The 11,166-nt window shown below is 41.6% G+C and overlaps 1 protein-coding gene across 1 annotated transcript; it reads left to right on the forward strand.

Annotated features, from left to right (window-relative positions):
- On the forward strand, window positions 1-9,562 carry LOC121586121 (myelin-associated glycoprotein-like). The gene is made up of 9 exons (XM_041902615.2): window positions 1-444; window positions 725-785; window positions 893-1,267; window positions 1,366-1,413; window positions 1,583-1,621; window positions 8,338-8,450; window positions 8,618-8,698; window positions 8,841-8,922; window positions 9,240-9,562. Exons 1-7 carry the CDS (start codon window positions 379-381, stop codon window positions 8,636-8,638), a joined length of 723 nt encoding a protein of 240 aa, XP_041758549.2. The 5' UTR covers window positions 1-378; the 3' UTR covers window positions 8,639-8,698; window positions 8,841-8,922; window positions 9,240-9,562.
- The last annotated feature ends 1,604 nt before the right edge of the window (window positions 9,563-11,166 follow it).

Consider the following 11,166-nt stretch of genomic DNA (forward strand, 5'->3'; position numbering starts at 1 on the left):
AGAACATGACTTTAAATAGAACCATGAGAAAACCTGTAGAAAACAATATGCTGAAGTACTGAAATTCCCACCTAAGAAACATACGGTTCTCAAAACGTAATGTGCCAGCTGGGTATCCTGCACCATTCCCAGAATGTTGTGGGAAGGTTGTATGCAAAATAACCATAGGACACCCACGCTCTCACCAAGCTCTAAGAAACATATGGTTCTCAGAACGTTATGTGCTAGCAGGGTCTCAAGTAATTAGCCAACAGTCACTTTCAGTTTACACATTTACACAAAACTTCCTCAAATTTCTTTTTTTGTAACAGGAAATGTACACATAATACTTTTGACACCACTCTTGTTATAACTGCTTTTAATATATGTGCCGGTGCCATGGTCACTACTAGTGTTTTCCTTGGACCTGTAGCCTTCTGTTTTGGCACCTCTTTTCACCACACAGTGAGTATCCTCCGTGGATTAGAGTTTTTATTATTATTATTATTATTATTATTTTGTTATTGCTGTTGTTTTATTTTGTTGTTGCTGAACCAACATTATTTCCCGATGCTTTACAGTCTATGCTATGCTTGTTGGTCAGTGGTAATGTTGTATTTGGTTGACACAATTATGATGGGTGCGCCATCTGACACCAGGCATCTTTAACACAAAATGTAAACGATATTAGGAATCTGGTGCGTCATTTGTTAGAGTTAACTTTAAAATCTCTCTGTTGGACCAGATGAGACCATTAATGTGGATTGAGATGATGCTCATTTTGTCTCAGGCCTCTGGCGCTAGTGGTAAGTGATTCATTTTTATGTCAATACGCACTCAGTGTTTCCTTATGCTATGTCTAAACCACACGAATTGAATAATCCTAATACTTTTGTTGTTAATTCAAACACAGGTGTGGATTGGAAAGTTAATTACCCAAAGGTTGTTCCTACCAATATGGAAGATGATGTGACCATACCATGCAATGTTACCTATCCCACGTCCCCATCTAAAAAGCCTATCCAGGCCTACTGGAAACGCCTGGGACCAACTAAACTAAACATCACTGATAATGACAAGAATGAATTCCTCTATCACCCCAACAACACATTCGTCATCAAGAGTTTTCAGACCAGGACCATGCTGATAGGAAATGTCAGTAAGGGAAACTGCTCCCTGGAGATCAAGAGAATTCAAAATGGCGACACGGGGCCCTTCTACTTCAGAATTGCCACTGGAGCCAACAACTTCAGTTTTATTAAAGAACTTGTCTACATTAACATATCTGGTAAGCAGTAGAGGATGCAATATAAAGTGGCTTTGTTCAGTGCAGTGTCATTCATTTGATTTGGAGGAAACTAATCCCTACTGTATTTTTCCATTCAGGAACCTCCGGGACTATTCCAACCATACCAAAGGACAAGTCAAACACAGGTGAAATATTCAGCTTAGAATTTTCATGTACACACAGAATTTAAACTGTTGCTCTGAATCAGATATTACTTTAGAAAGGACCAGTGAACCTGACACAGTTGATAACAGCAATAACAATGCCTTTGTCAAAGGTGAAAGATGGGCTGATGTTGTTTTGTCTTCTTCTCAGTTGATTTCACGACTACTGTCCCACTAACCTCCACAGAACGTAAGTAGACTCTCAGGGCCAGTTTCCCAGAACCAGATTAAGCCTAGTCTTGGACTAAAAAGCATGCTATATCTTCAGAAAGTATTCATACCCCTTGCCTTATTCCACATGTTGTTGTGTTACAGCCTGAATTCAAAATGGATGAAATATTTTGTTTTCTCTCACCTACCTACACCACAGGAGGTCGGTGGCACCTTAATTGGGAAGGACAGGCTTGTGGTAATGACTGGAGAGGAATTAGTGGAATGGTATCAAATACATCAAACACATGGTTTCCATGTGTTTGATACCATTCCATTTACTCCGTTCCAGCCATTATAATGAGCCGTCCTCCCCTCAGCAGCCTCCACTGATCTACACACAATACCCCATACTGAGAAAGAGAAAACGTGTTTTTAGAAATGTTTGCAAATTTATTGAAAATGAAATACAGAAATATCTTATTTACATAAGTATTCACACCCCTGAATCAATACATCAATACGTTAGAATCAGCTTTGGCAGCGATTAACTAGGCAACACAGGAACATTCAATGTCGTCTTGGTAAGCAACTCCAGTGTATATTTTGCCTTGTATTTTAGGTTATTGTCCTGCTGAAAGGTGAATTTGTCTTCCAGTGTCTGTTGGAAAGCAGACTGAACCAGGTTTTCCTCTAGGATCTTGCCTGCGCTTATCTCCATTCTGTTTCTTTTTATAAAAAAAAAAAAATCCCTAGTCCTTGCCAATGACAAGCATACCCATAACATGATGCAGCCACCACCATGCTTGAAAGTATGAAGAGTGGTACTCAGCGATGTGTTGTGTTAGATTTGCCCCAAACATAATATTTTGTATTCAGGACATACATGTCATTTATTTTTTATTTTTTTGCAAACAGGATGCATGCTTTGGAATATTTTTATTCTGTACATGCTTCCTTCTTTTCACTGTCATTTAGGTTAATTTTGTGGAGTAACTACAGTGAGGGAAAAAGTATTTGATCCCCTGCTGATTTTGTACGTTTGCCCACTGACAAAGACATGATTAGTCTATAATTTTAATAGTAGGTTTATTTGAACAGTGAGAGACAGAATAACAACAAAAAAATCCAGAAAAACGCATGTCAAAAATGTTATAAATTGATTTGCATTTTAATGAGGGAAATAAGTATTTGACCCCTCTGCAAAACATGACTTAGTGGAAAGTAAAAACCCTTGTTGGCAATCACAGAGGTCAGACGTTTCTTGTAGTTGGCCACTAGGTTTGCACACATCTCAGGAAGGATTTTGTCCCACTCCTCTTTGCAGATCTTCTCCAAGTCATTAAGGTTTCGAGCCTGACGTTTGGCAACTCGAACCTTCAGCTCCCTCCACAGATTTTCTATGGGATTAAGGTCTGTAAACTGGCTAGGCCACTCCAGGACCTTAATGTGCTTCTTCTTGAGCCACTCCTTTGTTGCCTTGGCCGTGTGCTTTGGGTCATTGTCATGCTGGAATACCCATCCACGACCCATTTTCAATGCCCTGGCTGAGGGAAGGAGGTTCTCACCCAAGATTTAACGGTACATGGCCCCGTCCATCGTGCCTTTGATGCGGTGAAGTTGTCCTGTCCCCCTTAGCAGAAAAACACCCCCAAAGCATAATGTTTCCACCTCCATGTTTGACGGTGAGGATGGTGTTCTTGGGGTCATAGGCAGCATTCCTCCTCCTCCAAACACGGCGAGTTGAGTTGATGCCAAAGAGCTCAATTTTGGTCTCATCTGACCACAACACTTTAACCCAGTTCTCCTCTGAATCATTCAGATGTTCATTGGCAAACTTCAGACAGGCATGTATATGTGCTTTCTTGAGCAGGGGGACCTTGTGGGCGCTGCAGGATTTCAGTCCTTCACGGCGTAGTGTGTTACCAATTGTTTTCTTGGTGACTATGGTCCCAGCTGCCTTGAGATTATTGACAAGATCCTCCCGTGTAGTTCTGGGCTGATTCCTCACCGTTCTCATGATCATTGCAACTCCACGAGGTGAGATCTTGCATGGAGCCCCAGGCCGAGGGAGATTGACAGTTATTTTGTGTTTCTTCCATTTGCGAATAATCGCACCAACTGTTGTCACCTTCTCACCAAGCTGCTTGGCGATGGTCTTGTAGCCCATTCCAGCCTTGTGTAGGTCTACAATCTTGTCCCTGAAATCCTTGGAGAGCTCTTTGGACTTGGCCATGGTGGAGAGTTTGGAATCTGATTGATTGATTGCTTCTGTGGACAGGTGTCTTTTATACAGGTAACAAACTGAGATTAGGAGCACTCCCTTTAAGAGTGTGCTCCTAATCTCAGCTCGTTACCTGTATAAAAGACACCTGGGAGCCAGAAATCTTTCTGATTGAGAGGGGGTCAAATACTTATTTCCCTCATTAAAATGGAAATCAATTTATAACATTTTTGACTTGCGTTTTTCTGGATTTTTGTGTTGTTATTCTGTCTCTCACTGTTCAAATAAACCTACTATTAAAATTATAGACGGATCATTTCTTTGTCAGTGGGCAAACGTACAAAATCAGCAGGGGATCAAATACTTTTTTCCCTCACTGTATCAATGTTGTTGATCCATTCTCTGTTTTCTCCTATCACAACCATTAAATTCTGTAATTGTTTTAAAGTCACCATTGGCCTCATGGTGAAATCACTGAGCGGTTTCCTTTGTCTCTGGCAACAGAGTTAAGAAGGACGCCTGTATCTTTGTGGTGACTGGGTGTATTGATACACGATCCAAAGTGTAATTAATAACTTTACCATGCTCAAAGGGATTTTCAATGCTGCTTTTTTTTACCCATCTACCAATAGGTGCCCTTATTTGCAAAGCATTGGAAAACCTCCCTGGTCTTTGTGGTTGAATCTGTGTTTGAAATGTACTGCTTGACTGAGAGACCTTACAGACAGTTGTATGTGTGGGGTACAGAGATGAGGTAGTCATTCAAATATCATGTTATACACTATTATTGCACACAGTGAGTCCATGCAACATGTGACTTGTTAAGCACATTTTTACTCCTGAACTTATTTAGGCTTGCCATAACAAAGGTGTTGAATACTTACTGACTCAAGACATTTCAGCTTTTCATGTTCTAAAAACATAATTCCACTTGGACATTATGTGGTATTGTGTGTAGGCCAGTGACACAAAATCTCAATTTAATCAATAAAACATTCAGGCTGTAACATAACAAAATGTGGAAAAAGTCAAGGGGTGAGAATAATTTCTGAAGGCACTGTATCTCTTCTACAACGCCCGGAAATCTGCCCCTTTTATTCTCTGTACCCAACGCACTAGAAGACCAGTTCTTAAAAGCCTTTAGCCGTATCCTTGTTCTTTTCCTCCTCTGTTCCTCTGGTGATGTAGAGATTAACCAAGGCCCTGTAGCCCCCAGTATCACTCCTACTCCCCAGGCGCTATCATTTGTTGACTTCTGTAACCGCAAAAGCCTTGGATTCTTGCATGTTAACATTAGAAGCCTCCTCCCTAAGTTTGAGTTATTCACTGTGTTAGCACACTCCGCCAACCCTGATGTTCTAGCAGTGTCTGAATCCTGGCTTAGGAAGGCCACCAAAGATTCAGAAATGTCCATTCCCAACTACAACATGTTCCGTCTAGATAGAACTGCCAAAGGGGGCGGAGTTGCAATCTACTGTAGAGATAGCCTGCAGAGCTCTATCATACTATCCAGGTCTGTGCACAAACAGTTTGAGATTCTACTTCAAAAAATCCACCTTTCCAGAAATAAGTCTCTCACCGTTGCCGCTTGCTACAGACCCCCCTCAGCCCACAGCTGTGCCCTGGACACCATATGTGAATTGATTGCCCCTCATCTATCCTCAGAGTTCGTATTGCTTGGTGACCTAAACTGGGATATGCTTAACACCCCGGCCGTCCTACAATCTAAACTAGATGCCCTCAATCTCACACAAATTATCATGGAACCTACCAGTTACAACCCTAAATCCGTTAACATGGGCACCCTCATAGATATCATCCTGACTAATTTACCCTCTAAATACACCTCCGTTGTCTTCAACCAGGATCTCAGCGATCACTGCCTCATTGCCTGCGTCCGTAATGGGTCTGCGGTCAAACGACCACCCCTCATCACTGTCAAACGCTCCCTAAAACACTTCAGCGAGCAGGCCTTTCTAATTGACCTGGCCCGGGTATCCTGGATGGATATTGACCTCATTCCGTCAGTAGAGGATGCCTGGTTGTTCTTTAAAAGTGCTTTCCTCTCCATCTTAAATAAGCATGCCCCATTCAAAAAATTCAGAACTAAGAACAGATATAGCCCCTGGTTCACCCCAGACTTGACTGCCCTTGACCAGCACAAAAATATCCTGTGGCGTACTACATTAGCATCGAACAGCCCCTGCAATATGCAACTTTTCAGGGAAGTCAGGAACCAATATACACAATCAGTTAGGAAAGCAAAGGCTAGCTTTTTCAAACAGAAATTTGCATCCTGTAGCATTACATTTACATTTGACATTTAAGTCATTTAGCAGACGCTCTTATCCAGAGCGACTTACAGTTAGTGAATGCATACATCTATTTTTTATTTTATTTTTTCATACTGGCTAGGAAACACTGTCACTACCGATAAATCTACGATAATCGAAAATTTCAACAAGCATTTTGCTACGGCTGGCCATGCTTTCCACCTGGCTACCCGTACCCCGGCCACCAGCTCTGCACCCTCCGCTACAACTTGCCCATGCCCCCCCCCGCTTCTCCTTCACCCAAATTCAGATAGCTGATGTTCTGAAAGAGCTGCAAAATCTGGATCCCTACAAATCAGCTGGGCTAGACAATCTGGACCCTTTCTTTCTAAAATTAGCGGCCGAAATTGTCGCAACCCCTATTACCAGCCTGTTCAACCTCTCTTTCGTATCGTCTGAGATCCCCAGAGATTGGAAAGCTGCCGCGGTCATCCCCCTCTTCAAAGGGGGTGACACTCTAGATCCAAACTGTTACAGACCTATATCCATCCTGCCCTGCCTTTCGAAAGTATTTGAAAGCCAAGTTAACAAACAGATCACCGACCATTTCGAATCCCACCGTACCTTCTCCGCCATGCAATCTGGTTTCCGAGCTGGTCATGGGTGCACCTCAGCCACGCTCAAGGTCCTAAACGATATTATAACCGCGATTGATAAAAGACAGTACTGTGCAGCCGTCTTCATCCACCCGGCTCCGTCAATCACTGCATTCTTATTGGCAGACTAAATAGCCTTGGTTTCTCAATTGACTGCCTCGCCTGGTTCACCAACTACTTCTCAGATAGAGTTCAATGTGTCAAATCGGAGGGCCTGTTGTCTGGACCTATGGCAGTCTCTATGGGGGTGCCACAGGGTTCAATTCTTGGGCCGACTCTATTCTCTGAGTATATCAATGATGTCACTCTTGCTGCTGGTGACTCTCAGATCCACCTCTACGCAGACGACACCATTTTGTATACATCTGGCTCTTCATTGGACACTGTGTTAACAAACCTCCAAACGAGCTTCAATGCCATACAGCACTCCTTCCGTAGCCTCCAACTGCTCTTAAACGCTAGTAAAACTAAATGCATGCTCTTCAATCGAACGCTGCTTGCACCCGCCCGCCCGACTTGAATCACTACTCTCGGCGGGTCTGACTTAGAATATGTGGACAACTACAAATACCTAGGTGTCTGGTTAGACCGTAAACTCTCCTTCCAGACTCACATTAAGCATCTCCAATCCAAAGTTAAATATAGAATCAGCTTCCTATTTCGCAACAAAGCCTCCTTCACTCATGCTGCCAAACATGCTCTCATAAAACTGACTATTCTACCGATCCTTGACTTTGGCGATGTCATTGACAAAATAGCCTCCAACACTCTACTCAGCAAATTGGATGTAGTCTATCACAGTGCCATCCGTTTTGTCACCAAAGCCCCATATACTACCCACCATTGTGACCTGTACGCTCTCGTTGGCTGGCCCTCACTACATATTCGTCACCAAACCCACTGGCTCCAGGTCATCTATAAATCACTGCTAGGCAAATCTCCGCCTTATCTTAGCTCATTGGTCACCATAGCAACACCCACCCGTAGTAGGCGCTCCAGCAGGTATATCTCACTGGTCATCCCCAAAGCCAACACCTGCTTTGGCCGCCATTCCTTCCAGTTCTCATCTTCTGCACATCTATCATTCCAGTGTTAATACTAAATTATAATTATTTTGCACTATGGCCTATTTATTGCCTTACCTCCATAACTTACTACATTTGCACACACTGTATATAGATTTTCTATTGTGTTATTGACTGTACGTTGTGTTTATCCCATATGTAATTCTGTGTTGTTGTTGTTTTTATTGCACTGCTTTGCTTTATCTTGGCCAGGTCGCAGTTGTAAATGAGAACTTGTTCTCAACTGGCTTACCTGGTTAAATAAAGGTTAAATAAATAAATAAAAACTCAATTTGAGAAAGGGTCTGTTGATTTTGCGTTGGGAGGCAGGTAGCTTAGCAGTTAAGAGCGTTGGGCTGGTAACCGAAAGGTTGGTGGTTTGAATCCTTGAGCTGTGAAAAATCTTGAGCAAGGCACTTAACGATAACTGCTCCGTCGCTCTGGATAAATGTGTCTGCTAAATGACTAACGTAAAAAATATAAATTTAAAGAGTGAATTAATAAATATTCCTCAGTCCTAATCAGAATGTTTTTCACAGTGCGTAAGGAAGGGCTGTCCATGACCATATCTATTGCCATTGCGGTCCCAGTGGTTGCAGTTCTACTGGTTTCTGTATTGGGGAGTGTTTGGTTCTTTCAAGTACAGGAAAAGGTGGGTCCGGTTGATGGGTGTCCCCAGAGGGATGCTCTCAAGTTTGACTGACATTGATCAATTTCATTAGCAACATGATGTCCTCTGCCTTCTATTAATCGTTGCAGATACATTTTAAATATATTTTTCCAACATTCACTAAAATAACAACATAATTGATTTTATAGGTCCAGGTGTGTCGTCACTAAGCAAGAGTCTGGATATTATGCTAATTTCACCATCACATCTCCAACGACCAAACCTGAAAGGTATGCTTAAAACTATGAAACATTCTTTAGTAAATTGCTAGTTTGACATATTTCATTTTTTCTTCTGAACGTTACTCTAAAATGTGTTCTTTGAGTTGACCTACAGTGTCAGTGAACTACTTGTCTTCCCCTATCTCCACAGAGTCAAAACTACAAAGAAGAAAGATGACACCCAAGTTCCTCCTCCAAAGGTCATCGATGAGCCCGTCTATGGCAACGTCCAGGTACATTACAGCACCCTGAGCAGATCTGTTTTAAACTGACAGTACTCTTTATAGTGATAGTATACGTAGACTGTTGATAAGTCATCAGCTTTGGACCTAATGGTCTTTACCCACTGGGCACACACTGGTTGACTCAACGTTCCCACGTCATTTCAATTACATGACATTTAAGCAACGTGAAATAGACGTTGAGTTGACGTCTGTGGCCAGTGGGTAATATATATGTTTACCATGATAGCCATTTAGTGTTGTGCTCATAGCTTCATGATATACCTTTCCCTACCTTCCCTGCCTGATTTCCCCATTTCTCTTTACAGGGTCCAAACGATCCGATGAACAGTATGGATCAAATGGACAGTGTATATGCAAATGTTGATGATGTAAAACAGTGATAAAGCCGCAACTCAGACAACAGCATTGCTTAATAATACTTGTTGTGTGTTTGTTTGTTTTTATCTTGATTGTTTTCTTGTCTAAAGGCAGCTTACAGAGTGTCAGCCCTCATTTCTCACATCCTGTTTGACTTTCACTTGGTTAGACAATAATATGTGCAGTTTGTTTGTTAAATGTAATATACAGTGGGGAGAACAAGTATTTGATACACTGCCGATTTTGCAGGTTTTCCTACTTACAAAGCATGTAGAGGTCTGTAATTTTTATCATAGGTACACTTCAACTGTGAGAGACGGAATCTAAAACAAAAATCCAGAAAATCACATTGTATGATTTTTAAGTAATTGATTTGCATTTTATTGCATGACATAAGTATTTGATCACCTACCAACCAGTAAGAATTCCGGCTCTCACAGACATGTTAGTTTTTCTTTAAGAAGCCCTCCTGTTCTCCACTCATTACCTGTATTAACTGCACCTGTTTGAACTCGTTACCTATATAAAAGACACCTGTCCACACACTCAATCAAACAGACTCCAACCTCTCCACAATGGCCAAGACCAGAGAGCTGTGTAAGGACATCAGGGATAAAATTGTAGACCTGCACAAGGCTGGGATGGGCTACAGGACAATAGGCAAGCAGCTTGGTGAGAAGGCAACAACTGTTGGCGCAATTATTAGAAAATGGAAGAAGTTCTAGATGACGGTCAACAAGATCTTGGCCAACAACCTCCTTCCCTCAGTAAGAGCATTGAAGATGGGTCGTGGCTGGGTCTTCCAGCATGACAACGACCCGAAACACACAGCCAGGGCAACTAAGGAGTGGCTCCGTAAGAAGCATCTCAAGGTCCTGGAGTGGCCTAGCCAGTCTCCAGACCTGAACCCAATAGAAAATCTTTGGAGGGAGCTGAAAGTCCGTATTGCCCAGCGACAGCCCCGAAACCTGAAGGATCTGGAGAAGGTCTGTATGGAGGAGCAGGCCAAAATCCCTGCTGCAGTGTGTGCAAACCTGGTCAAGACCTATAGGAAACGTATGATCTCTGTAATTGCAAAACAAAGGTTTCTGTACCAAATATTAAGTTCTGCTTTTCTGATGTATCAAATACTTATGTCATGCAATAAAATGCAAATTAATTACTTAAAAATCATACAATGTGATTTTCTGGATTTTTGTTTTAGATTCCGTCTCTCACAGTTGAAGTGTACCTATGATACAAATTACAGACCTCTACATCCTTTGTAAGTAGGAAAACCTGCACAATTGGCAGTGTATCAAATACTTGTTCTTCCCACTGTATATAATTCAGTATGTAACTATTTTTTAAAGGACTGACTTTCAAATAAACATAGTTACTGAGATGATATGCTTCCGGTTGTTTGATTCAATCTATGTCAAAACATTTCACACAAAAACAGCTCTCGCAGTCTATTGACAAGCATTGGCAACTAAACGTAACATTTGTTCTGAGTTGGACAGAAACATAATGTTGCCAGAAATTTAACAATTTTTCTGGGTAGTCACGAGTGAATGAAGTCAAACACATGAGATTGACGTGTCAAAGTGAATACATTTTTAGAGTTTTGATTGGTTGAGTTTTAAGTTTTCTATGTTGCATATGTGAACAAACAGTATCTGATAAGAAACTTTGCAGACAATAACTGCCACTGTTTTTTAGGGGTATGCATATATAGGCCTTGTTTTTGGTACTCAAATGCAAAGTCTCAGGGGTAAGAGTGGGTGAAACTCTGGAATAATACTGGACCTGAACTAAGTCAACGCAGAAAAGGTACTTCTGCGTTCTCATTTTTACAGTTCAAACTCATACAGTTGAAGTCGGAAGTTTACATAC

The sequence above is a fragment of the Coregonus clupeaformis genome, unplaced genomic scaffold (genome assembly GCF_020615455.1).
Source record: "Coregonus clupeaformis isolate EN_2021a unplaced genomic scaffold, ASM2061545v1 scaf0096, whole genome shotgun sequence".
NCBI lineage: Eukaryota > Metazoa > Chordata > Actinopteri > Salmoniformes > Salmonidae > Coregonus > Coregonus clupeaformis.